Genomic DNA, 26954 nt, shown 5'->3' on the forward strand with positions numbered 1-26954 from the left:
TGGGGAAGGTGTTTTTGCAGAGTCCAGCCTGCCCTCAGGGCTTCTGTTTATGGTGCCCGTGCTTTCCTGCCCTGTGCATTCTGTGCTGCGTGCATTTGCTGTGTGTTTTCTCTGTTCTTAATGTGAACACGTCCTTTTTCTTAACTTTTCACTTTTTTTCTTTCCTTTGAGACAGGGTCTCGTGTAGCTCAGGCTGGCCTTGACCTTTTCCTCCCATGTGCCAGTATTGTAATCAGGTGCCACCACACCTATCCCTGACGCATGTCTTTTATTTCAATGATCTTTCTTATGAAGCACAAAGCGTGCGAACCAGACAGCCACCACAGAGGTGCAGCTCAGCGGCCTTCCCAGAGCTACCTAACCCCCAGCTGTATCCCCAAGGTACCAAAAACCTGGTGTTTGCCACCCCCACATTCCTTTCCCTGTCTTTGAGTTTTTGTAGCTGGAATTACCTGTGTCGTGCCCTACTACGTCTCGTTGCATGGGTCCTGTGGGCAGGGCCCTTGCTGGCTGCTGCCTCCTTTGCTCCTTGAGCTTAGTCTGTGTTCTGCCAGTAAAAACTTGTGCATTTGCACTTAGCTGTCACATGGTGTGTGCCTCGAGCCAGCAGAGTCTTGATGATTTTTAAATGGTCTAATGTAGCTCATGCTGGCCTTGGACTCACTATGTAGCTGAGGATGACCATAGCTCCTGATCCTCCTGCCTCTACCACCCACGTGCTGGGATTATAGGTGTGTACCACTACGTGGTTCTCCATTGTTCTTTTTCCTCTTCGTATGTCTCCTGTAGGTGACCGGGCTGCGTACTGCAGAGCAGCTAACAAACGGGTCATGGATGTGATCCACTCAGCCAGGACCCGACAACAGATGCTGCATGCACAGACCTTCCACAGTGACTCTCTGCTGAGTCAGGAAGAGGCTGCGGCTGCTGGTGACCGGAGACCAGCACCTGACACCTGGATTTACCCACTGATCCAGATGAAGCCCTTTGAGATTCAGATAGATGAGATAGTCACTGAGACCCTGTTGACGGAAGCTGAGCGGGGAGCTAAGGTCTTCCTCACCACTGGCTACTTCAACCTGACCCAGGCCTACATGGACCTGGTATTAGGTACTCGGGCCGAGTATCAGATCCTCCTAGCCTCACCAGAGGTGAATGGCTTCTTTGGGGCCAAGGGCGTGGCCGGCGCCATCCCTGCTGCCTATGTGCACATCGAGCGACAGTTCTACAGTGAAGTGTGTAGCCTGGGGCAGCAGGATCGGGTCCGGCTTCAGGAATACTGGCGCAGGGGATGGACCTTTCACGCCAAAGGTAGGTGGGGGCTGGCCAGGGCCCCCCCCGTGGGATTGGGGATGTTCCACACAGATCTGGGGTCTTTGTGAATACATGTGGGAGAGAGTCCTGCACTGTGTTATCTTTACAGCAGCCCTTGCAGGTACTTCCTGCTTGTCCCATGTCCTAGAGGGGTGATTCTGTCCCGTTTTGGGGACAGAATTTAGTTGTACAGAATACTTCCCCTTTATGTGAACAAAACTTTAAAAATGGAAACTACTCGGTGAATATTCCATGTTTCCCCTGGTTCTGGGGACCAACCCCAGGCTTTCACTTCTGCTGCTGACCTACTTCAGTCCTTAGTCCTTTGGTGCCTGTTGAGGAACATGTTCCTGTCTGCTGAGAGGAACACCAGGAAACATGGAAGGCTTGCTTCCGTCTTCTCTGTCTTCGGGGCTCATACCTGCCTGCTGCACAGAGGACTCACTGCACATTGCTGATTTGTCCTGGGAATAGCCCGGTCTCCTGTCTATGCCTCCTTGTGATGGATTCTGTCCCTGTTTGCCAGCCCCTGCACTCCTCTCCCCATACTCAGAAGCTGGAAGCACATGCTCAGTGTGTAGTCCTGACAGGGCGGTGGAAGTCATGTAGCCTTTGGTCTCTTCTTTGTGGTTCTGGGGCTGAGGCCCAGGCCTTGTCCGTGCTAGGAAGGTGTCCATCACTGAGCTGTGCTGGGCACCCAGCCAGTGCCCTGGACCATCCACACTCAGCCCTGTGGTAGAGATGGTTATAGTCTGCAGTGGGTACTTGCTGTGATCCAAAGAGAACAGCCCAGGTGAGGCAGGTTCTTGGGAGTACCTCTCTGACGGGTAGATGAAACGTGTTGAAAACCTTGTACCTGACAACAGTTTGCCTTGTGGAGTATTGCTGAGGGTGCCGGCTTCAGGATGACATTGCCTGAGGAGTCACCTTACCCCAGTGCCTGTCTTCTGTCAGGTGGCAGAGGTGTGGACAGTATCTGTGGAGTGCTGGCTTCTTGTGGCTTCTCCAGGTAGTGTCTGGCCTCTGAGCACATATCTGGGCTCTTGAAATTTGAGGCCATCTTTGACTCTTCAGATAGAACTTTTTTCACTCTCCGAATCCAGCATTTTCAGTGAGGATACTTTTTTTGTTTTTGTTGTTACTTATCTGAGATAGGGTTACTATGTACCCTTGGCTGGTCTGCAACTCTCTGTGTAGACCAGGCAATCCTGGAAATCAGAGATCTGCCTGCCTCTGCCTCCTGAGTATTGGAATTAAAGGCATGCACTACCATGCCTGGCTAGTGGGGATATATTTTAAGAAATAATGAAGTTCCTTGCTGTCCTAGAGCTGAATCCAGTTATCTGTATTGTTGTTTTAGTTATTTTTAAAAAACATTTATTTGAGCCATGTAGTGGTTGTACACACCTTTAATCACAGCACAAGGCCAGCCTAGTCTAGAGAGTGAGTTCCAGACAGCCAGGGCTGTAGTCGGAAGGTTTCCTGTGTCTGGCCTGGTCCTGCAGCTGCTCAGACCCAAGTAAACACACAGAGGCTTATATCAGTTACTGACTAGATAGGCTATGGCTCAAACTTCTTGTTAGCTAGCTTTTATAACAACCCATTTCTGTTAATCTATAAGTTGCCACGGAGCCGTGGTATTACTGGTTGCTGGCGTCTTGTTGCTCCTTGGGCGGTGGCTGCTGTTTGCCTGAGTCCACCCTTCTCTCTGTATCTCTACTTGGATTTCCTGGCTGTAAGCTTTATTGCCATAGGCCAAAACAGCTTTATTTACTAACCAATGGAAACAGCATATATTCACAGCGTACAGGAAGACATCCCACAGCACAGGGCTACCTAGAGAAACCCTGTGTCAAAAAACAAAAAGAAACAACAAAAAAAACCCTCACTTGTGTGTATGTGTGTGTGTGTGTGTGTGTGTGTGTGTGTGTGTGTGTGTGTGTGTTGTTGGAGTGTGCACATGCCATGGCCTGTTTATAAAGGTTAGAAGGTAGCTGTGGGAATGAGATCTCACCTTCTATCAAGTGAATTCCATCAATCAAAATTAGGCTTTTAGGCTTGGTGGCAAGCATCTTTACCCACTGACCCATCTCGCTGTTCTTTGTTTTATTTTGTTTGTGTTTTGTGGTGCTGGGATGAATTCCTGTGCCTTGTGTATGCATCAAATACTCTCTCTACCTGTCTGAACTCCACCCCAGCCTTACATAGGACGTAATACCCCAAAGACTGGGGAAGTGATTGGCCTGTCCAGCTGGCCCTGCTTGTGCATGGAAGCCCTCAGTCCTGCCCAGGCAGGCAACGTTGTTTGTGTGGTAAGCTTCTGCCCCATTGTTGGTCTCAGCTTAACATGTGGGCTGAGTGAAGCTTGCGGTCTCGCTATCTCTGGGCAGGTAGAGCTGGCCAGAGGGTGTGTATGGAAAGTCTTTTCAGGTTGGCCCAGTTCCTTCTGGGAGCGACAACAGGGCCCAAGGGTGGGGACACAGAGGGAAGAACTGAGCAACCGGGTGAAGCCAGAGTTTTGGAGAAGCATGGTAATTTACAGGTCCCTGCACAGCGAGGCAGGCCAGACAGATGCTCCTCCAAGTCCACTGTGCCTCAGGCCCTAGCCCAGCCTTACAGCTGGAGAGACTCTGGTCTCTGTTGCCGTGTTCCCCTGAAGCCTCACTGATCAACTTTCATGTGTGTGGTGACACCCCAGTTACACCCAACTGGCTTTTCCTGTGCACCTCGCCTCGCCTTTTCCCGGACTGTGTGCTCTTACCCTCTGCTCCTTCCCTCTCTCCCTCCCTCTCTCCCTCCCTCTTGCCTGCCCTGATGTGGGTGGGGCCCTGCCATCTGTGAATGCAGGATCAGTGTGTGTGTGTGTGTGTGTGTGTGTGTGTGTGTGTGTGTGTGTGTGTAGGGGGGCAGGGAGAGCCTCGTATCTGGATCCTAGAATTGTTGAACGGAGGATGAGATGGTGGAGCTGGGTGGGGGAAGATGGTGCTTGGAAGTTTGGTTCTGAAATTGGGTCTTAGGTGGCCTGAGCTACTTGCTATGTAACTGAGGATGACCTTGAACTTTGGACCTCCTGAGTGTTGGGATTACAACCGGCTTGAAGCCGTTTCTTCTGAATAGGGGTCTCTCCAGGAATCAGAGGTCAGAGGTTACTCTGCAAAGGTGAAAGGCCAGCACCCTTTCCTGCTTAGTGGCTGCTGTCTACAGTGGGTCACGGCCCTTTTCTGGCACACCTGCAGACAGCTTCAGTATCAGTATGGGATGAATAGGGAGTCCACAGGGTGGTTGTTGGTTTTTGATGGTTGGTGCAGTGGACCATGTCCTGCAGGGCCTGTGTTGGATACAGGACATGGGCCTGTTTGTGTCTATTTGGGGCTCCTGGAAAACTCCTGCGCATTACTATGTAGTTGATATCTGGGTTCTCTTGCCCAAGCTCCTACAGGACAGGCTTGGGCTGGTCTCAACTATTCCTGTTCCCAAAAAGCCTCAGAGGAAGAATGCCTGAGAAGCCAGGACACTGCATTCTAGATCTGTCTGGATCCGTGTGCCTCAAGAGATATAACTTAACAGCATAGCTTTCCCCAGGGACCAGGCATAGGGTGCCAGGAGGACCTTTTGAACTTGCTGGTGGCCCTGTGAGGTGGCTTAGCAGGAAAGATGGTTTGGTCCCTTTCCTTGGGAAGCTGCCTTGGCACATGACCACACCAGTTGCGCTGTGGGTCTCCTTGCGGCGATTCAGAAGACTAGGGTTGCTCTGTAGTGTTTGCTGGGGAGCTGGGTGCAGCCTTGTGACCCTAACAGTGGGGGCAGAGGTAGGGATGGAGGCCAGCCCAGGATGGACAGAACAGCAGGATTGGATTACTCGCTGCTGCTCGAATGCCTGCTGGGAAGTTGATTGCATGGCAGTTGGCTGCTGAAGCAATTGGTAGAACTCATGTCACTTACAGGCTTTGCTGCTATCGTAACCCACAGGGGTGGCCCACAGTGTCAGTGTTTGCCTTGGAGACTTCTTTTGCAGTGTGGCTTATTCGTTGAGTTCTTATGTGGAAGTTTTTGGAAGTGGTCCCTAGAGCTCAGTTCATCCTACAGGAGCTCCTGTAGAGTGCGATGATGGCATGCCGTCCCCCGTCCTCTGGGGACGGCAAGTGTGTCTAAGTGACCAGCAGCCCACAGCCAGTGAGGGCTCCCTCTGAGCAGAGTGGATGACTGGTCCAGTGTAGGTAGGTCTTTGGCCTTGTCACCTGCATATCGGTGTCTTAGCTCACAGTGGTCCTAGCTTAGCCACACAGAAAGCTGTGGTGTACTGAGGGTTTTTCTTACCATCTAAGCCCAAGAGTGCTGTGACTTGTTGCTGCCACCAGGAGCGAAGGGTCCGTGCTCACAGTGTAAAGGTGAGAGGCTTGGGGTAGAGTTCAGACGCACCAGGGCTGTCCTCAGACTGCAGCACCTCCCCGCCCCAGCTGGAGTGTGGTTTCTTCTGAATGGATTTTGCTTTCTCACCATCAGGAAGCTAAAAACACTTGTGAACTAGGTGGGCCGTCCTAAGTTATCTGTATGCAGGTTTGTTGCTGTACCTCTAGCTGTGAAGGGAAGCTCTGTCCTTGGCTGCAGAGAGTCCTCGGGAGCAGGTGGTGGGCACAGCTAGGCTCCTGGCTGTGCCTCTGACTGCTGGTTTGACAGTCTCTGGCTTGGCCTGTAGGTGTAGGGGGAAGGGTTCTAGGGGCTGGGCTAGAGTCTGACTGCTTCTCAGATGCTCAACAGATTTGTCTAAGCAGGTGCTGTGGGTTCACTGCGTCCACTGGGTCTTGGTGGAGTATGGGGAGTGGGGTTAGGACACGGGTATTAGTCCAGTGGAGTCTGCTGAGCTCCAGCATGCTTACCGCGGCGCCCGAGGGGCAGTGTTAGCATTTCACATGTGCGAGTGTTTTGCATCTGTGTCTCAGTTCTGCCCCATGGTGAAGCCTGTGATGTTCAGGCCATCATTTTGATTTTTTGCCCTGAGCAAGACACGTGTCAGCCTTGTCCCTGCTCTGTCCTGAGAGCTGAGCCCTGTCAGGCAGGGATCACACCCTTGCTCACTGTGTACTAAGCTACTCTTGCCCATCTGTTTGCCAGGGCCATGGGCTCAGTGGGGGCACATCTGTGGGGGATCAGGAAGGACTGAGCATACTGACTTGATTTCTCTTGGACGAAGCATTCTAGATTAACAAAACCCTTTGTGTGCTCAGGGATCTTTGGATTAAGAGACTTTTGGCTGCGCAGATGGAATCTGTTAATGACTGACAGGATGCCATTATTTTTATTGTCTTCCCGACAGGCTGGTTGGCATCTTGCCCGAAGGTGAGCTGATGAGGCAGCCTGGCAGCCTCACCCTGTTTACCTGGGCTCCATGTGGCATGGCTGTCACCTGGACTCGGCAGATGTGCTTAAGAGTAATGGGGGCAGTGGTGGACATGGCCATCACAGGCAGTAGACTCCAGCCCTGAGCTCTCAGGAGTTTGTCAATCCCTCTGACACCAGAATTGATTGGTGCTCCCCTGTGGAAGAGCAGGGCTGTGATGTCTTCTTTCTCCTGGTTTCTGCAGGGGTCTGAGACTCTGGAGGGTCTCGAAGAACACTGGGGCTGTGGGAGGAAGTTCATCTTTCTGGAGAAGTTCTCAGAGAAGACTCCAGCCTGCATATGCAGAGCTCCTGATTTTCTTTAGGTTTATTTATTTTATCTTACATGTGTGGGTGTCTTGCCTGCATGTATGTATGTGTGCCCTGTGCCCCTAGAGGTCAGAAGAGCATGTTTCATCCCCTAGAACTAGAATTACAGTTGTGAGCCACTATGTGGTTGCTGGGATCCAAACCCAGGTCCTCTAGAAGAGCAGCCAGTGCTCTTCACCGCTGAGCCATTTCTCAGCCCAAACTCTTGCTTTTTTTTTTTTTTTTTAAAAACATGTGATCTAATCTACTTAGTTGGGAGGCAGTCACCACTCTGATATTAATCTGGCATCCATGTGCCTTGCATGGATCATGGAAAGCACTGGGCATGCTCACTGGGTTTGTGGTTCCTGCTCTCCTGAGACTTCTGTCTCACAGGAAACACATAGCTAGCAGATGGTCCTGTGCAGATTGTGGCAAGCAAGAGCCCTAAGCAGAAGGGATCCATGCTGGTAGGGGGTCTAGTTCAGGGAGGCCTCTCTGTGCAGAGGCCTGAATGTAGGGCACATCATGCCTGCCCAGGGCAGATGGGACAGCGAAGTCACCAGGCCTCTGCTTGCCTGGCTGGATGCAGTAGGAGTGCAGTCTGTGCCAGGGCAGAGGATGACCAGGGTCTGTTTGAATGTGCTGGAGCCTCTGTTGGGTAAGGCACAAGGTGCCTGGAAAAGGACAGATGTGTGGCCTCATCTTCTTGTTTTTGACACTGGATCTTATTCTGTAGCCTAGACTGGCCTTGAATTCCTAAGAATCCCTCCTTAGCCTCTCATACTAGGATTGTAGGTGTGAGCCACCACTCCCAGGAAGGTGGCTTCTTTCTGAAGAGTTCAGAGTCGAGAGACAGAGGGTACTTGGTCTCTGAGGCCTGTGCCACCTCTAGTGTTCCCGGCATGACAGTGGCTGCAGAGGTCTCCCTGTTCCCTGCTCTCGCTGGTACTCAGGGTTACAGAGTTTCCCTTGCCCTACCCCCAGTTCACTCCCCAAAGCACTGTTCCTTCCCCAAGCTGCTGGTTCCTGGAATTGTGGAGACGTTGGGCACAAAGGTTAAGCTCTGGGGTGAGGAATTGGGGTTTGATGACCAGTTTATAGCCCTGTGCTGGAAGTGTGCTTCCTCCTCCTGCCTGCAGAGCCTCCCCTGCATCTGGAGGGAGCTGGTGGCACAGCTGGGCTCCAACCAAGCGAGGAAGATGGGTCCCCAGGGCATCAGCCAATGGTTGAAGCTCTTGACTTGGAGTCTAAAAGTGGAGACTCCTGGCATGCTGGCCTCACAGGCTTTCCTTTGGGCCACCAACTCACAAATAATGACACAGAGTTATTATTATTATTATTATTATTTTCTTTTTTCTTTTTTTGGTTTTTCGAGACAGGGTTTCTCTGTGTAGCACTGGCTGTCCTGGAACTCGCTTTGTAGACCAGGCTGGCCTCAAACTCACAGAGATCCGCCTGCCTCTGCCTACCCAGTGCTGGGATTAAAGGCGTGTGCCACCACCCCCAGGCGAGATTTACTATTGATTATGAAAGCTTGACCTTAGCTTAGGCCTTTTTTCTGACTAGCTCTTATAACTTAATTAACCTTTCTGTTAATCTGTGTTCTGTCACATGGCTCAGTTTCCTTTCCTCTGTCCCGGATGTCCCATTTGTTCCATTGGCGTCTCCCATGTGCCTTGGTTATCTCCTCCTCTGCCCGGAAGTCCCACCTATCTCTCCTCCCTAGCTATTGGCCGTTCAGCTTTTTATTACACCAGTCACAGCAACACATCCTCACTCAATGTACAAATATTCCACCACAGGCTTCCCTGGGACTCAGCACCAGTGACCGACCACTGTCCATAACATGGGCAGTATCTCTCAGCGGTGTTTCGTCTGTCTCTCTTTAGGGTGTGTGTGTGTGTGTGTGTGTGTGTGTGTGTGTGTGTGTGTGTGTGTGAGAGAGAGAGAGAGAGAGAGAGCGAGAAAGCGAGAAAGAGCGCGAGCAAGGGCGGGGGCAGGGAGAGAGAGAGGTGGGGAACATTGTCATATGCAGCCTAGGCTAGCCTTGAACTCTTGATGTAGCCGAGGGAATCTGACCTCAAACATCTGTTCCTATTGTCCCCATTTTCCAAGGGCTGGTATTATAGGTCTAGCCTTGGCTAGCCTGGAACTTGAATCTGTAGCTCAAAATGGTCTCAGATATGAAATCATCATTCTGAGTGCTGGGCTTACAGATATGTGCTACCATGCCCTGCTGCTTATCAACTTGTTTTTGAGACAGGGTCTTTTGTACCTCAGGCTAGCCCTGAACTTGATCTGTAGGCTCTGACAAAGTGACTCAGGAGGCAGAGGTGCCTGCCATGCAAGCTTGACGTTGTGAGTTCCGTCCCCAGAACCACATGAGGTGAAAAGAACAGACTCCACTAAGTTGATGTCTGTGCTGAACCTCCCCCCACAGTGTCTCTCACACATGTAGTGATAATCTTACAAAGAAAAAATGTGATGCTGTAGCCAGGATGACCTTGATGTTCTGATCCTTCTGCCTCTACCTCCTGGACTCCCACTCTATGCTGAGATCAGACACAGGACTTCTTCTGCACACTAGGCCAGCACTCTACCAGCTGAGGTCCCCCCCCCCCCACTTCATTTGGACAGGAACAAGCCCGTAGGGGCGCTAGGTAGGGTATTTTCAGGCCTCAGGCCAAAAGGGTCTCTGGGCTCTGAGTCCAGGTCACTGTGTTTATGCTAGGTACATGTTGTGATGAGTACCAAGCCTGATAGTGACCTCAGTGGCCTCCTGTCCCTAGCTGTCTCTGGTACTCAGTGCTACATAATTTCTCTTGTCTAGGAATAGCCCTGCCCTACTCCACGCCCTAGACACCTTTTCCTTCCCAGACTATAGTCTTTCTTGCTGGTTCCTGGAAAGGTGGAGACCTTAGGACCAAAGGTCAGGCTCTGGAGTGAGGAGCTAGGGCCTGACAGTAAGTTAGAAATGTCTCTAAAGAGACATTTCTGAAGGTCAGCCTAGGAGCTGGGACTTGGGGACAGTAAGTAGACCCTGAAGGTCTGCCTAGGAGCTGGGACTTGGGGACAGTAAGTAGACCCTGAAGGTCTGCCTAGGAGCTGGGACTTGGGGACAGTAAGTAGACCCTGAAGGTCTGCCTAGGAGCTGGGACTTGGGGACAGTAAGTAGACCCTGAAGGTCTGCCTAGGAGCTGGGACTTGGGGACAGTAGGCCCTGAAGGTCTGCCTAGGAGCTGGGACTTGGGGACAGTAGGCCCCGAAGGTCTTCGAGGAGGCTATGGAGAGGGCAGCAGTTAGACCCTCCCCACAGGGTCATGGTGTCTCAGGGCTTGGTGCTTAGGGAGTGGGTGCTAAAGGAGAGTCTTACTCTTTGTACATGGGAACCAGCCTGGCCCAGGCAGGGGCTGCCCCTCCCGTCTTTGAGCAGGTGTCAGGAGGGTGGTTGGTCCCAAGCGACACCGTGTGGGAGCAGTGGCGACGGCCCCACAGCGGCAGGTGGGAAGGGGGCTCCGTCTTCTGAGACTGCTGGGGCTCCTGTCCTGAGGCTTCTTTCTGCCAGCTCCATGTTCTGGGGACAGAGAGAGGCTTAAGTACTTGAAAAGCCAGAGGTGTGGAAGAGCAGGCATGGCCTGGATCCCTGGGTAGGGTGAGCCATGTAGACAGAGCTGCCAGCATGGAAGTGGGGAGGGACACCTGTCTCTCTGGCCTCTTGACTTTCCTGCCTAAGTAGAGGCCTACTGCAGGCAGGTGGCTTTGATGTGGCCTTTTAGGGCAGGGGACCAGTCACAGAATAAGCGACAGCCTTTTTCAGCTCCTGCCCAAGGTGTTCTTGGAAACTCTGCTCTACGTGAACAGTAGGAAACTGTCTTTTGGTGTAGCTATGTATGTTACATGCCGGCCAGGTGTCTGTCTGTGATGTTCGTGCATGTCTGTGGGCCACTGCGAGGCTCCTGCTGATGGATGAGCTGTGGCAGGCCTGGGAGTGCTTGGTCTCCCTGGAGCTGACTGGGTTTGCCCAGATAGGTTTTCTTGGGCTAGTAAGGGGAAGGGTAGAGGCCAGGCTAGGCCTGGGGAGGACTCAGGACTAGTTCTCGGTGGCTGGGCTGTGAAGCCTTGGACCTTGAGAGCATGGAAAAGGGCACAGAATGGTACCTGCCATGGGCATACCTAGTGGTGCTTTAGATTCTGTAGAACCCATGACCTTCATTACAGGAGTGTCCCGTGTGAGGTGTGACAAGGCAGCTTTGGTGTGCCCTGTGGTACCCACTAGCAGCAGTGCTTCTCTGTGCTCCAGATGATGACTAGAGAGGTGGATGAGCTCCTGGGTGTCTGGAGGTAGAAAAGGTGGGCAGTGTGTATACAGGCAGACCTGGTCCTGCCCAGTGCTTCTGCATTCCAGGTGACGCACGCCCCTCTGGTGCTTTGTAGGGCAGAGCCCATCTGCCTGGTTATTTGGAGCTCCCAGGAGGGATGGCGGGCTCTGGCCCTCAGGGACCTTGAGCTGCACTTTGCCAGCAGCAGGCAATTGGAAGAGCTGGGGCTAGTGGCCTCTCTAGAGAGGGGCCCAGGGAGTAGTTAAGGCAGGGGTGTCAGAAAAGACCCCAAGGACAGCATTGCCAACGTGGCCTTGAAGGAGCCACCTCCCTGCTCGGGACATGAACCACAGCAGACGTAGCAGAGAGCAGAATGGCCTTGCACTCAGCAGTCTGCAGCACCTTAGCAGTGGTAGGCAGGAGGGTGAGCCTGATTCAGCCAGCTCCCTGATGCTCGCCCTTGTTGGCTGCTTTCCTCCTAGGTTGAGACAGTGTGTGGCAAAGACCTGGCAGATGCTGAGCTCACTTCCTGTCTGCACGTTTCCTTTTCCTGCAGGCCTCTGGCTGTACCTGGCAGGGAGCAGCCTGCCCTGCCTCACGCTGATTGGCTCTCCTAATTTTGGGTACAGGTCAGTTCACCGGGACCTAGAAGCCCAGATTGCCATCGTGACGGAGAGCCGAGCCCTGCAGCAGCAGCTCCACCAGGTGTGTTGAAGTGGTGGGGTTCTTGGGTACATGGGGTGCAGCTGGTGTCATGTCGTTGTTGACCTCACAGGCATCTTCTGCCTTCGTCAGTTTAGACAGTGGGGGGGGGGGGGGGGAGACACACACACAGAGACACAGACGGACCGACCGACCCTGGGTCCCTCGAGTCTAAGAGGAACCTTGGAAGGCCAGGCGGGACAGGCTTGTACCCCACCCCAGGCCTTTCCCTCTTTCCATGCTGGAAGAGACCACCATCTCCTTACTGGGACATGGGTATTGTAGAATGGGGTCCAGCCTTTTCTAAAAGCAGGGGTGAATCTCATGGGTTGGCCATGGCTTTGGCCCTCCCTGTGCAGCAGACAACAGAAAGCTCAGAATTCATGCATGCTCTCCTGTGAATTCTCCTGCAGTAGGCTCTGACTTCAGAACCCTGTGCTTTGGTCTTGGAAGCTTGTGTCCTTTGCAGGAACCCCTGTGTGGGTTGGATCAGATTTCCTTTGGGGTCTTGGGATGCAGGACCCTTGCTCCCAGCCAGACCTCAGGAACAGCACCCACTGGCTTTTATTTTGATCATTTTTTAACTGTATATTATTATATGTGTATGGGATGTGTGTGAGTATGATGCGCATGTGCCATGATATCTGTGTGAAGGTTAGAGGTCAATTTATTGAAGTGAGTTTTCCTACTGTGGGTTTTAAGATTGAACTCGGGTCTCAGGCTTGTGGGGCCACCTCCTTATGTGCTGAGCCATCCTGACTTTTAGACTCCAGTGTTTGGGAGTCACTGCTACAGAACTCTCAAAGCCCTTGCTGATGGGGGAGGAAGTGGCCGTGGCTTTGTTCTTTGGACTTGCTCCTGTGTCTGGGAATCTTGTCACCGAGGGCCAGGTGCCAGTAAGGGCTTTGTGACTGGGCAAGAGGAAGTGACAACAGCCATGCCCTGTGGCCAGTGGGGTGACGGGTGTGCTAGCAGATTTCCTTCTGAAGAAAGGCTTATGGCAAATGACTGAGGAAGCTCTCAAGCTGAGGACTTCCCATAACAGGGCAACTGCTGGCCTTGGAGCCAGGCTGTGGAGAAGAGATGAGTCTGGCTCTGGACCGTGGGGTCTCCTGGACTGTTCTCACGGGTGCAGAGAGAGCTGTGTGTACAGACGCCTCTGCAGAGAGAGCTGGTAATGATTCTCTCCAGGCGAGGACGAGTTCTGGGAGAGTTTGGTGAGCAAGTGCCTAGGCCTGCTGTGCTCTCTAGTGCTGACAAGACCCCACTTCCTGAGATGGGGGGCTAAACCCACATCCTGGATCTTGAGAAAGGCCTGGCTGGTTGTGGTCTGAGCTGATTTCTCAAATGACATACTTGGGATATTTTCTTCCCAAACCTGCCTCCCAGGGGCTTTTGATGGTGGGAAGGTGGCAGCACATGCGTATTGATTCAGGGTCTGTGAAGTGTAGAAATGTATTTCTAGATGGTTCCATTTGCTTCGGTATGTTTTAAGGCCTGCAGCTAGCCTCCTGACCCTCCAGTGTCTGATTGCCCCATGTGGTGCTGCACATGCCCAGCCCCCAGCTTATAGTCCTGCAGTCTGTGATCCCTGTACTCAGAAGGCCTGCTGGAGTTCTCCTGGGACTCAGGGAAGGGCCCTGTCTTGAGAATGGAAGATATTTTTATCAGAACTCTGAGTCCCTCCCTCAACAATAAAAACTGAAAGCTTCCTGGTTTTGTTCAGAGAACACAGCTTTCCACTTGTGACCTAAGAAAGACTCCTTGCACAGTGCTGTGACCTCTGCCAGCTGACTTCCTTCTCCATCCCTGTTGTGGCATCTGTGAGGACACTGGAGCACTTCTGGTAATTTAATTGAGATCTTGGGTGTTTACTAAAGAGCCGACCTGGAGCTGGGTCTGTGGAGACTTCTGCAAGGCCGTCCTCCTCCCTAGACCAGAGCTGGCTCCTCTGCAGGCCCAGCCCATAGAACCTTAGGCTGATGTTCATGACATGGAACTGTCATGATGGGAAAAGCCAGCTGTGGGGACATAGTTTGAAAGGTTGGTGTGGACAATGGCCTCAGGGTGCTGCTTTCATGATGAAGGTCACAAGTGTGGGGAGGTGCAGGAGAGGTAAAGGCAGGCCCTAGGTCTCCACCTCTGTATGGGCAAAGCCTCAGACACTTGTGCAGGGTTTCTCTGTTGGTTGGAGGAACTGCTGAGGAGTATGTTCCTTCCTGTGGATGATATTGGCCCTGCAAGCCCTGTCAGTCAGGGCTCCTGTGCTGACCCTCAGTGTGGGTGCAGATATGGCCCCAGCTGCTCAGGGACATGAGGCAGAAGAGGACAGCATTTGTAGGCTACCCACAACCTAATATGATTGACGGCACCCTCCTGTGTATTTGTGTACATGCGTACTGCGGAGGGAGGGAGGGAGGGAGGTCAGAGCACAACTTGAAGGAGTCGGTTCTCTCCTACTGTATAGGTAGTCAGCTTGGCGGCAGTGCCTTTACCAGCAGCTGTCTGTCAGTCCACAGGTGTGTTTTAGAATTTGGGTTGAGAGGTGAAAGCTTAAACATGGTTTGCAACAGAAGACGCTTCTTCATCTGACTCCTTTGGATCATTCTGTCTTTGTTCTGGGAGCCTGTGGGGAGGCCCGACTCTCAGCCTTCCTTCCCTGTATGTACCAAGTCCAAGGAGCCAACCACTGTGGTGGGAATACGTAGGGAGAATTGCCCTCCTACCTGGACGTGCTCAGACTTTGTCTTGTGTTCCTGAAGAGTGAAATGTAACATCCTACATGGCACTGATACATTACATCTTATATTTACAACTGTATTAGATGCTTTAAAGAACCCTGAGTTGAGACAGGCATGGAGAGCAGGCTCTAGGCCCAGTTGCCAGCACTGTAAGAAAAGATAAAAGCAGATCTACACGAGGATGTACATGCCACCATCTGACTGAGGGGCTTGAGAATCTGTAGTGGCCGTGGATTCTGGGGACCAGGTGTGTGCTGTACATCTCGTGTCTAGTTTTCTGTCACTTTCCTCTGTGATGTTAGTCTGACATTGCTTTGTCATCTGGGTTAATTCACAAGCGAATGTTGGATGTTTAGGTGGTTTCCAGCCTCCCCCACTGTACATGTGGCACCACAAGTGTCTCTAGATCTTAGTGTGCGGTGGAATGCAGAGGTGCTGTCTTGGGATAAGCTCTGGTGGGTGTCACTTTCCATCAGCAGCGTTGGCCGATGCTGACAGCACAGTGTAACCAGCGGTTTGTTTAAGAGACACCGTTCTCCGTGTTGGGGATGGAACTCAGGGTCTGTGCCCTTGCTGGGCTGATACTACCCCTAATTGGAATCCGCCCAGACCAGTTTATTACTTTAACTTGTACTAATCTATTTTGTGAGGGGTAAACATCTAAAATAGTTTTCCCACCAGCTGTAATCTCAGCTAAATCCACAGTGTGTAGTGATGGAGCCCCTTGGCCGGAGTCCTCAGGAGGCGGTGTGGTGGCATCTCTGACCCGCCTCATGGGCGTCACTGTTGTACCAGGTAGTGTTCTGAGGAGTCACAGGCTGACCCCACACCTAGTGCCTGACGCCCCTCTCTTCCTTAGGAACAAGAGCAGCTCTACGTGCGATCGGGCGTGGTCTCCTCTGCCACCTTTGATCAGCCAGATCGGCAGGTGAAGCTGTGGGTGAAGATGGTGACTCCGCTGATCAAGAACTTCTTCTGAGAACAGGCAGGTGCTGGGAACTCAGTAGGCCAGTGTGGCCAAGGCTAGAGCTCTTGAGGGGACCCTGTGGCCTTGGCTCTCCCCTGCTTCCTTCGTTTGCCACAGAGCAGTGTTTACAGCTGTGGACAGTGGTTTTAAAGCAGACGCTGGACTTGGCTGTTTCTCCCTCCCCTTAGGTGTTGCTGCTGCTGCCTAGGCCTAGAGCCACCTAGGGTAGGCCAGCAGCCTCTGTTCCCTTCTGCTGCTCCTGCCAGGATCCAGAGAGGCCGTGGGGCAAGGGGCAGAGGGGCCTCTTTCCTTCCCTGTTCTCTGCTGAGTGTGGCCCTGCAGCAGACAGTGCTCAATGGTGGAGGAGCTGTTCTGGAGTGCGCTGGGGTGGGAGGGGACACGGTGACATAGGACAGCCTGTCTCCCTGACACGTAGCAGGTTAGTGTGATATCTGAGAGGCAGCTGTGATATTCTTGTTGGCCATGGGATAGACTCTGCCTGCCCAGGAGCCTGAGCACTGGGAGAATGTGGTGCGTCTCTCTGGTGGAGAACATGGTGGCCTTTCTTGCGCTACCGTGCTGTGCAGACAGACCTCTACAGAGCTGGCCACTGTGACCCACAGGGTCTCTGGATCTTTGCTTCTCCTACTCCTGCTCCTCCTTTGTCACACCTTCATTTTCACTTTATTTGAGACAAAGTCTCACTAGCCCTGGCTGGCTTGGAATTCACAGAGATCCGCCAGCCTCTGGCTCGAGTGCTAGGGTTAAAGGCGTGCACCACCACACCTGCTCAGGTCTCCAGCTTAATAAAAAGTGTGCCTGTTCATATTTGGTACAGCTCCTCATAGCAGGTCCCAGTGCACATGCCCTGTGCACTTGTGTTAGCCTGCTCTGGGAGGCAGCCTGGACACTTCATTGGCTACCGCCACGCCAGTCCAGCTGGTGTGCAGAGAACAGCCTTTGGATCCAGGCACAGCAGCCCGTAGAGGAGCCCCTCAGCAGTGATGGCTGCCTCTTGAGATCTCATGGCTGTGGCTGACTGGCTGTCCCCGGTCGGGCTCCAGAGTCAGAAACACCTAGGCTTCCACAGGACTGTTGCTTTTAGTTGCTAATAAGACAAGAGCGGTGCTGCCCCGGGCGACAGCTGACTGACACAAGTCACAGAAACCGTCTGGAGAGGCTGGCTTACCCAGCACTTGCATTCCCGCATCTTCTGCTGGCAGTGTGTGGCATGGGGCTGAGCTCCCTCCTCTGCCCTGCTCCCTCTGCCCTGCTCAGGCCTTTAGGAAATCCTGGGTAGGTTCTCCCTCTGCAGATCTAGGCTCCCTAATTCTGACGCCAGGACTGTTCCAGCTCTCTTCGGGGAACTTGGCCTTTGGGAGGTATGGAGACAGTTTGTACATGTGGAGAGTTACTGTTTTATTTCAGACTCCAGAGGCAAAATTGGAAAAACCCATTTGTGGTTATGACCGGGGATTGGAACAGGTTGCCTGGAACCCTGCTGGCTATGCCGTCCTGTGGGGCTGCAGTGACCCCCTCTGGCCAGCAGAAGAAGTTGCCCAGGAACTAGGCCTGGCCTGAAGCTCCTCTGTCCCCATTTGGGGCTCAGGCATCAGGGCAGTGTTCACAGAAGGTCAGACAAGCTGGGGTGGACAGTTTGTTTCTGCGAGGTCTGCGTTCCTTTGCAGCTTTGAAGCCTTAGAAACCCTGAGCAGTGCCTCGCTCCCCAGGGAGCCCCTTGGCTGGAGTTAGAGGCTTGGCTGGCTGTTTCCTGTCACCCTCTTGTCTAGCTCCCCTCACCCTGCCACCTGCTTGTAGTCTGACCACTTGGCTGCATGTCCAGCATCAGCACTACCAGTCTCTGAGGCCCAGGCTTCGTTTTTTCTGCTAATGGTACTGATGCAGACAGACTCCCAACCAGCCAGTCAGAGGGGCCTCAGCCAGTGTCACCTCTCTGCCCACCATCACCTGGGGCAGGGGCTTTACTGTGTGAATGGGCCTACTGGCTGTTTGGTTGACAAGGGGGGTGTGTATTAGGTGAAATAAAACCATTGAGTAGCCCACATAGGCACCCCACAGTTAGCGGAGCAGTCCCAGGGACGTGTGCACACTCACCTGCAAGAAGTGTGGACTGAGGGTGAAGGGGCAGAATAGACAAAAACCACGGGGTGTGTGTGTGGGTGCTACCCTGGACCGCTGCTCCTGCTCTCACTGTGTTCTGTGTGGTCCCTTCAGTGGGGAAGGACGGCCGCATACAGAGCATGGCGGCACCTGCGTCATGGTTTGCATGTTGTTGTCTAGGACAGAGTTTAGGGAAGAAGACATTGTTGAGATTATTACTTCAGGCGCTCCCTTTCTTGAGAGCTTGGTGTGGAGGGCGCACCTGGTCCCCGGCTGTGGGCTTTGTGTGCAGTATCCGGCCAGGGTGAGTGCCGCTCCCTAACCCCAGCTGCTCCTTTCGAGATAAGTTCCCTCCTCCCGGAAGTCAGGATTCAGGGTCTGGTTCCCAGGGTGTTTTCTCTGAGCTGCTGGGAATCAGGCTTCACTGCTGGGCCAGGCCCTGGGTGACATCAGGCACTGAGTACAGTCAGACTGGTACCGTGATTGCAATTGTTTTAATCTGTGCTCCCACCCACCTCTGCCCTCTGCATGGTCCGGGTGCACTGGAGTTGGTAAGAAGTCAAAAAAATTGCTGTCAGTTCCTGTAAAGTGACAGTTGCAAGGCTGCGTTTCCGATTGGAACCACAGGGTCGGGCTGCAGGAGCAACTACACCTGCAGGAGCAGGGCCACTGCAGCCAGGATCCACTTGGCTGCCTTTTCTTTGGTCTTCAGGTTAAAGGTCCAGACATAGGTGGGTCCTCGGATACGCGTCTTGTACACGGGGCACTCATAGATGTTCTTGGTCTCCATTCGGTCCACAGGAATGGCCTTGATGAAGATGACAGGCATGACTGGTGTGAGGTCCTTCAGCCGTGCTTCAGCAATGACTCCGGTCTGGGTGTCCCAGCGAGCTCCTGTGGGGACAATGTAGCTGACGGTCTGGGTATGTACAGGAGGCTGAGCCCCCTGTTTGGAGTGCTGACTGTGAATGAGGGAGGCACCAGCAGAGAGAGAGGCCAGTGAAGTGGGAGCCCTGAAGAGTTCAGGCCAGGTGCCAGGGGCTGAAAGTGCCAAACATGGGGTATGAACTGAGGACTTGGAGGCGACTCTGAATGCTGTAACGGCTCTGAGGCCGCATCTCCTCAGAGCCTCATCTCAGCCTTCTGAACGGCAGCAGCAGCAGCAGCAGCAGCAGCAGACTGACTACAGCTGAAGAGTCCAGCACCGTCCCTTCCTGATCCTTCCTGTGTAATGAATGTCTACCCTCTGTACATAGGGAATAAGTTATATATATATATATATGCCTATATAAACACTATCTGCCCTTAGCCAGACTGCTGTCATCTCTCGTCCTGTCTACTTGTGTTCCTGTGTCCTGTGTGGCATTCCATAATAAACATGGAGAATGGGGGTGTGAGCCTCAGCTGGCCTGCTCCTGACATAGCACGGGGGGAATTGGCTGGAGTGGGTCTGAGGACACAGCCTTCTTGCATGGATTCTAGTGGCACCTCTACCTGTCTACCCTCCTGCTCTCCTGGCTTGATGGGCAGCCTGGCCTTCCTCCTTGAAGCCTTTGCTTGGGGGAGCCTCAGGAGTGCTGGCTGAGGGTCAGCCCATGTGCCCTGGAGCCCCTGACTCAACAAAGCTGCTTCAGTTTGGAGGCTGCATTCCTCATCACGTCTAAACTGGTTCAACTGCCTGCATACAAATGCTCCTGTCTTGGGTAGAGCCCAAGCTGCCTGGGATGAGGTTTGTCTTTTGAGATGGGCTCTTCCTACTGCCCGTGGAATCCCAGCAGTCCTCTAGCCTCGGCCTCACAGGTGCTGGAAATGTAGGCATGCACGCCGTGCTCAGCTTGGAGTGGGTCTTTGTTCCAGGCCTCTACCCGTCAGTCCCCTCTAGAGCTCAGGGTGGCTCCAAGCCCACCCCTACCCCAGGCTTGCCCAGCCTGTCTCATCCACAGCTGAATGGGAGTGGCTCTAGAAGCTTCCTGGACAGACTGTTACCTTCCATGAAGAGCCCATACACGTAGGAGCCCTCTCGGGGAGGAGCAGTCATGTCCTCACGGTTCTTCTTCGTCACCTCCACAGACAGACACATCTTGTCCAGGGGCCACTCATTTTTCCTGGCCATGGACTGCATGATGGCAGTGAGAAATGACTGTGGGTTGAAGAACCCGGCCAGCCACACAGTGGTGGGCAGGGCGAAGTCTGTGGTCCAGGCTTCGAGCTCCTGGAAGGAAACGACTTGCTGTGGGCACAGACTAGGGAAGGGGAGGGTTCTCGGCTGAGGCTGGCTTCACCTGAGAAGCCTGTGGCCTTCCGTGAGGGAATGGTGAGGGAATGGTGAGGGAATGGTGAGGGAATGGTGAGGGAATGGCTCGATGCTGGACCCAGAAGCAGCTTTTGCACTTGCCTCTGCCCTCCCTCTGGGGCTCTCCTGAGCTCTCTGCACTCTCCTCTGCTGTTTCCCTCCTTGGGAAGTCACGCTGCGTGCGTGCGTGCGTGCGTGCATGCGTGCGTGCGTGCGTGCGTGGTGCATGATCAAGAAGAAGAACCGTGAGGACATGACTGTGGCCAGGCCTTCCCACCTGCTTTGGCAGTGGTGGCCGCTGGGGACTCCGAGGCAGGCCATGGTGCATAGGTTCCTGGAGGCTCCAGGGTCCTGTGACTTACCCTGATACGTTGCAGCAGGTCGGCATACCAAGCCGCCAAGCCCATCATGGAGGGGTAGGCCCGGGCCACCCATGTTTCAGGCACAGTGTCATAGAACAGAGCTGTGGACAGGTCCTCCATGTCGGTTGTGATGGTCAGCTCACCCTAAGGGACATGGTCAGATTTTGGAGGAGGGATGTGGTCAGGATGGGGGCAGGGGGGCTCACTATATTCCTGAGTTCCCAGCATGGATGGCTCTCTGTGGCACCTCCAGAGATCATGGCCAGGCAATAGCCGATCTTGGTGGCCTGTGTTGGAGGGTGCAGGATTCCAGACCAGGGAAGGAAGGGGTTAGACAAGGGTCAGAGGGTCCCACACCAGTCTCCAGGAGCCAGGCTGGAGGCCGGAGGTACACTGTTTGGCTGTCTGCAGACTAGCCCGTTTCACAAGCTCCAGACCCGTGTCCTGGATGACCCATGGTTTTTACCTTCAGCCCCAGGTTCAGCTCCTTCAGTGAGCGTCTCATCTCGTTGGTGAGGATGTTCATTCTTTCACATTCTTGAAAGGCGACAACCACATAGGGGGTCTTTTCAGCAGCTTTTGCCATGATCTCAGCCATGTTGAAGGTCTCTGGAATCTTCTCAAGGATGTCATCCAGCACAGCCTTCACCTAAAAGCCAATGCCAGGCAAACTCCTGTTACTGCGGTAGTCACCAATGGAGACCACACCCCCAGCAGTGTCTGGGGGCGGGGCCTGCTCAAACCTGAGGGGGCGGGGTTGTGGGGAGCAGCCACATTTACCAGGGCTGTAAGTGTATCAGGCCTGGTGGCCTAGTGACTCCAGGCACACATGCTCCAGCTTCCTCACCACATCAGGTGCCCGAGCGGGCACAGAACTGGTTGAGCCTTCTGTGGAGCTGTACCATCACCTCCACACACACAAACACACAGTGGGAAGGATGGTCATCCACCACCATCCATCAGTAGACTGTCATCTCAGTCCAACCTGGAACACCACGCCACCCAGTCTGGCCCTAACTTGAGATCCTCCTGCCTCACATCCTCTAGAATGCGGGATTACAGGTGTAATCTACACCTGGCTCAACAGTAGATTTCTGGTTTCAATTGCTAGGTCAATAATTCCAGACCCTGGATAGCAAGCAGGGGCTTTTGATTACAGTTTTGGCCTACTTACTGTTTCGCCCCAAGCTTAGCTGAGGTGTGACAGATCTTTCCCAGGAGATAAGAGAAATCGAGGAAGGTGCTGGAGCCTCGGGGTGCCAAGGCAAGCCGGGCAAAGGAGTCTACACAGTGCTGTCATGCAGTCTTCTGACTGCCTGTGCCCAGGCTGTCCTCCGAGCTCCTTGTCCTAGGGGAACCACTTTGCTGCATCCCACAGCTCTGTGCCCAAAGTATGAGGCCAGTCATGTCTGCAACCAGTTGTAGACCACACCCTGACTCCAGAATTTGTAGTTCCCAAGGCTGAGTGCACCCAACTCAACAAGCTGCCCAGGTACTGTCCCTAGGCGAGGCTGCACTGTGCCTCCTAGCCCTCTAGGCCCTGCTTGTCCCTGTTGCTGGGGACATGGACAGGTCCTACCTTTTCCTCACGTGACACCCCTGTGCCTGCTCCCGAGTCTGTCTCTTTGGGTTGCATTTCCAGGACTGTGCGGAACAGCTTCTCTGAGGTGACTGTCAGGAAGCCAATCTCTGCATTGGGGTGCAGGCCGTACAGGTAAGGACTCTCGGGGGGCAGGTTCTCATCGATGTACTCATGGTAGCCCTGGAAAAGAGTGGTTAATTATGCTGTTGAGGTCCACTGTCTTCTAGGCATTTCTCTCTCTTTTTTCTTGAGACAAGGGTTCTCTGTGTAACTCTGCCTGTCTGGAATTCGCTATGTAGATTAGGCTGTCTTCAAACTCACAGAGAGCCGTCTGCTTCTGCCCACCAAGTGCTAAGAGTTTAGGCATGCGCCACCACCGCCTGGCTTCTTTTTTTTTTTTTTTTTTTTAAATTTATTTATTTATTATGTATACAGTATTCGGCCTGCATGGATCCCTGCAGGCCCAAAGAGGGAACCAGATCTCATTACAGATGGTTTTCAGCCACCATGTGGTTGCTGGGAATTGAACTCAGGACCTTTGGAAGAACAGTCAGTGCTCTTAACCTCTGAGCCATCTCACCAGCCCACCGCCTGGCTTCTTTAGTGGCACCTCCCACGTGGTCTATCCTAGGGCAATCCTGCTGACCACCTCCCTCCTTCCCCAGACATGATGGCATTTCCACCTGCTTCCTTGGGGCCACACGGGCTGCTCCTCATTTTGGGTACTTGGATTCTTGCTCAGTTACTGATGGGCTATTTTTGTTGTTTTTGAGACAGGGTCTCCTGTAACCCAGGATGGCCTCAAACTCACTACCTTGAACTCCTAGGATCGGCCCTCCCCAGTGCTAGGATTACAGTTGCGGGCCAGCATGACAAGTTTATTTGGTGCTGGGACATGGAACCCAGGGCTCCGTGCATGCTAAGCAAGCACTCTGTCCATTATCTACACCCCTAGCACCTGATAGGTCTTTTGGGGTGTGGGCCCCTCAGGGAGTAGTCAGGATGGATTGGTCTTGGCTGGCCTGGTCGCATAGCGAGCCCCCAAGCAGGGCGCCTCTCCCTACCTTGTAGTCCAGGTTGGGGGGGATCTGAAACCCGGGTGCCAGCAGCACCTCTCCTTCCAGCATCTCCACACGGATGTACTCTGCCAGGTAGGTCCTGCACAGCCTGCGGTCCCAGTCATCAGTGATGTGGCCTCCGTACATGATCTCACCAAAGAGGTAGCGGAGATCATCCCAGGGCACCTTAGAAAGGGGGGGGGGACATGAGCGCCACCCTCATCTTTTGTCATTCACATTCGTGAGGCTAGATGGCTCAGCAAGGCCTGCTCCCTGGCTGCTTTCCTTCAGGGTCACCTGTGACCACCTAGCTGCCAAGGGGCACCTTTTCCCATTCCTGCACCTCAGTGTCTGAGTCTCAGGCTAGCCCCTCTGGGACTCTGCTTTGGCTATGGTTTCAGGCTGGCTTCAGCCTCATTTTCTCCTTCATAGGGACAATTTGAAGGCTCCTCTGCTGGTGCCCCAGGTGTCATGGGTCACCCACTCCTTCCTGGTTCCCTGGGCTCTGCCTCAACCGTCGGTCTGAATTTCAGACAGCAGTTGGATTCTGCTCATGAGAGTTGGTGCCAGCCCCCACATCTTCTGTTGGCTAAAAGTCCAGTCAATTGCATGTCTAATGTGAACCAGTGGGTCTTCTGACCCATCTTGAACAGCTGTGGCCTCTGCTTATTCAATAACACTCTACCAGTAACTGTCCTTCATGGAGCTGTGCAGTGCAGACGAATTTCTAAAATAGTCTTATTAAATAATAAACACGGAGCCAAATATAGGGGTGAAAGCCTTAGACCAGGGAAATAGGGAAAGCCACCAGCCAACCTCACCTCACCAACTCTGCAGCTTCCAAATGCGTGTTACTTCCTGTCTCCCCATGCCTTTATTGCCTTGCTGTTCTGCCCTCTCATTGGCTATCTTAGCCCAGCTACCTCACTTCCTCTTCCTACACAGCTCTGTCAGTGTGGGTCTCTGTGGGAGCTGGGTGCTCAGCAAGCCCAGCCAGATCCTGGGTTCCCCAGGCTTCTAGAAAAGATGTGTGCACTTCACAGCCTGGCGCTGCTAGCGCTGCCTCTCCCGTTGGGTCAGGTGGACTGTCCACCCTGTGTCTTCTTGGTTCCCTTCAGCCTACCTTCTGCCCAGTCCACGCCCCTCGCCCTAGGATCACTGGCCAAGATACGCTTGGTCTTTCAAAGCCTGGTTCACATGTCTCCTTATCTACAAAGCCAGGCCTTTCCGCATGTGACCCGTTCCTGCTGCCCACAGCAGCCCGAGAGAGTGCAGGGAGCCACAGCTGCACATCTGCATTTTCTGGCAGCCTCTTGAAGCAAAGTCAGCGGCTTCCTGACCTGTGACAGGTGGGTCTTGTTCCTGAGGCCCTCTTTCTGGCTGAGCCTGTGGACCGGCACCTCTGCACCCCAATTCTGCTGTCTGGGCAGCACTGCGGTAGGACTGCACCACTCAAGTCCCCTCAGCCGACTACAGCTTGTACACGCATGCCTTCTCCCCAGGCATGGTGGCTGGCATTTCTGTAGCCACCACAGTGTCCTGCCTGAGAGCGCTTGATGGAGTTTTAGTGAAATTGGTTGATTAACCATTTATCTGACTTAGTTTTGTGAACTTTCACTCAAAACACAAGTGTGCTTTGAGTTCTCATTGTGTGTGTGTGTGTGTGAGAGAGAGAGAGATGAGTGTGTAGTATGTGTGTGTGTGTGCTTGTGTGTGCGTGTGTACACTTGTGTGAGGGCCAGCACATGCAGTGGCATGCATGTGGAGGTCAGAGGACCACCTTGTTTGAGACAGGACTTCTTTACTGCTGTGTACCCTAGGCTAACTGACTCTTGAGTTTCTGGGGCCATCCTGTCTCTGTAGGGGTGCTGGGATTACAGGTGTGGTTGCTGGGGATCTGACCTCAGATTGGCACACTCGGACATTCAGAGCTTTACCCACAGAGCCACCTGGTCCTGAATTGTTATTTCCTAACTTCAGAGTTTTTGTTTTGTTTAATAAATATATTTTTAAAAATAAAGATGCCATTGTTTTTCTCTGCTGAGTAGTACTCCATTGTGTAGATGTACCACATTTTCTTAATCCACTCTTCAGTTGACGGCATCTAGGTTGTTTCCAGGTTCTGGCTATTATGAATGATGCTGCTATGAACATAGTTGAGCATGTATCTTTGTGGTATGACTGAGCGTTCCTTGGGTATATGCCCAAGAGTGGTATAGCTGGGTCTTGAGGTAGATCGATTTCCAATTTTCTGAGAAACCGCTATACTGATTTCCACAGTGGTTGTACAAGTTTTCACTCCCACCAACAGTGGAGGAGTGTTCTCCTTGCTCCGAATCCTCTCCAACATTGACTGTCATTAGTGTTTTTGATTATAGCCATTCTGACAGGTGTAAGGTGGTATCTCAGAGTCGTTTTGATTTGCATTTCTCTGATGACTAAGGATGTAGAGCATTTCCTTGAATGTCTTTCAGCCATTTGAGATTCTTCTTTTGAGAATTCTCTGTTTAGCTCCATAGCCCATTTTTAATTGGATTGTTTAGTATTTTGATGTGCATCAATGACATCATTGTTTTTCAGAGGGCATCAGATGCTCCGGATCTAGAATTATAGACAGTTTCTGAGCCACCATGTGGGTGCTGGGATCTGAACTCAGGTCCTTTGCGAAAGCAGCCAGTGCTCTTGGCTACTGAGCCCTCTCTCCAGCTCCTCACCAGAGTTTTCTTTTCTGGGTCTTCTCGTTTTTCTAAGCAGCCATTTCAGAAGCAGCTGGGCTCAGGGCCTGATCCCCAGAGAGACAGGTGGGTTCTCTCACCTGCCGCACAAGTCCCGGATCTATCCTTAAGACAGGCATGGGGGATGAGATGGTGGCCACTGGAGACTACTGCCAGAGGTTGCTTAGCATCAGACCTGACCCGGTATTGAGGGAGTGTCCAGAGCCTCCTGAAGCCTGAGCTCTGATGGAGGAAGGTCGGCAGTGCAGACTGGACAGAATGCTGGGCTTGCCAGGACACTCCTGTCACCGTAGGACAGGATGTTCTCAGCAGATTGGAACCCATGTGCTTGTGGGGCTGAGGTCCTCACACAACCCTGGCACGATCGCCCCTCCTGGTTGTCTCCCCAGAGGCCCTCTGCTGGCATCTTCTCTCTGCATTCGCTTGGGAGTGTCACAGGTGAAATGCAGTCAGGGACGGTCTCATCACCCACAGGTGGGGACTGTGTCCCTGCAGGCGGTGGCATCTCCCCAGTTTGCCTTCCTGCTCCAGCCAGGTTGGGTGTGTTGCCAGGACAATGAACCGTGGCTCAGACTGGTTGCCATGACTGTGGTCCAGGCAACATTATATTGCCCAGTCTCCGTCAAGGAAGGTGGTGCCTTCTGCAGGAGAGATGGGGTGAGTTCTCCCATCTGCCTGCAGAATCACTTGAGTGGTCCTCAGAGGGCACTAGCAAGGACTTTTTGAGGACAGCTGTATGAGATGGTGACCAATGCCATCGCTGCTGGAGATTGCTTAGAACCAGGCAGGGCCTGTGCACTGAGGGAGAGTGCAGCGGCCCCTGAGCCTCAGGCCACATGTCACTTGGCTGCCCACAGGGAGCGTCCTTCTCTCCTGACCATTGCCTCTCCTCTCTCTTCCAGGTCTCATGTATCCCAGGCTGACCTTGGACTTGCTATGTAGCTAAGGGTGACCTTGCATTCCCTGTACTCCGGGTCCCCTCCCTGTACCTGCCCCCCCCCACCTGAGTGCTGGGATTACAGGCTCGCACCACCATGCCATTTATTAAGCTTTCTTTAAGGGGATGGCCAGC

General features: G+C 53.1%; 2 protein-coding genes across 3 annotated transcripts in view; one reads left to right on the forward strand and one right to left on the reverse strand.

Moving 5' to 3' along the window:
* The window catches only part of Pgs1 (phosphatidylglycerophosphate synthase 1), a 38355-nt gene extending 19331 nt beyond the window's left edge, over nucleotides 1-19024 (forward strand). The window contains exons 7-10 of the mRNA XM_059272218.1: nucleotides 790-1311; nucleotides 11878-12026; nucleotides 15624-15749; nucleotides 18654-19024. Coding sequence (XP_059128201.1) covers nucleotides 790-1311; nucleotides 11878-12026; nucleotides 15624-15743 — 791 coding nt within the window. The 3' untranslated portion in view covers nucleotides 15744-15749; nucleotides 18654-19024. The remainder of the gene's footprint in view (nucleotides 1-789; nucleotides 1312-11877; nucleotides 12027-15623; nucleotides 15750-18653) is intronic.
* Dnah17 (dynein axonemal heavy chain 17) overlaps nucleotides 18328-26954 on the reverse strand; it is a 118570-nt gene continuing 109943 nt past the window's right edge. For both annotated transcript variants that reach the window (XM_059272217.1, XM_059272216.1), the window contains 6 exons: nucleotides 23154-23333; nucleotides 22087-22269; nucleotides 20974-21156; nucleotides 20508-20651; nucleotides 19839-20064; nucleotides 18328-18746 (listed from right to left, as the gene is read on the reverse strand). In XM_059272217.1, coding sequence (XP_059128200.1) covers nucleotides 18499-18746; nucleotides 19839-20064; nucleotides 20508-20651; nucleotides 20974-21156; nucleotides 22087-22269; nucleotides 23154-23333 — 1164 coding nt within the window. In that variant the 3' untranslated portion in view covers nucleotides 18328-18498. The remainder of the gene's footprint in view (nucleotides 18747-19838; nucleotides 20065-20507; nucleotides 20652-20973; nucleotides 21157-22086; nucleotides 22270-23153; nucleotides 23334-26954) is intronic.

This window comes from Peromyscus eremicus, chromosome 8a (genome assembly GCF_949786415.1).
Source record: "Peromyscus eremicus chromosome 8a, PerEre_H2_v1, whole genome shotgun sequence".
NCBI lineage: Eukaryota > Metazoa > Chordata > Mammalia > Rodentia > Cricetidae > Peromyscus > Peromyscus eremicus.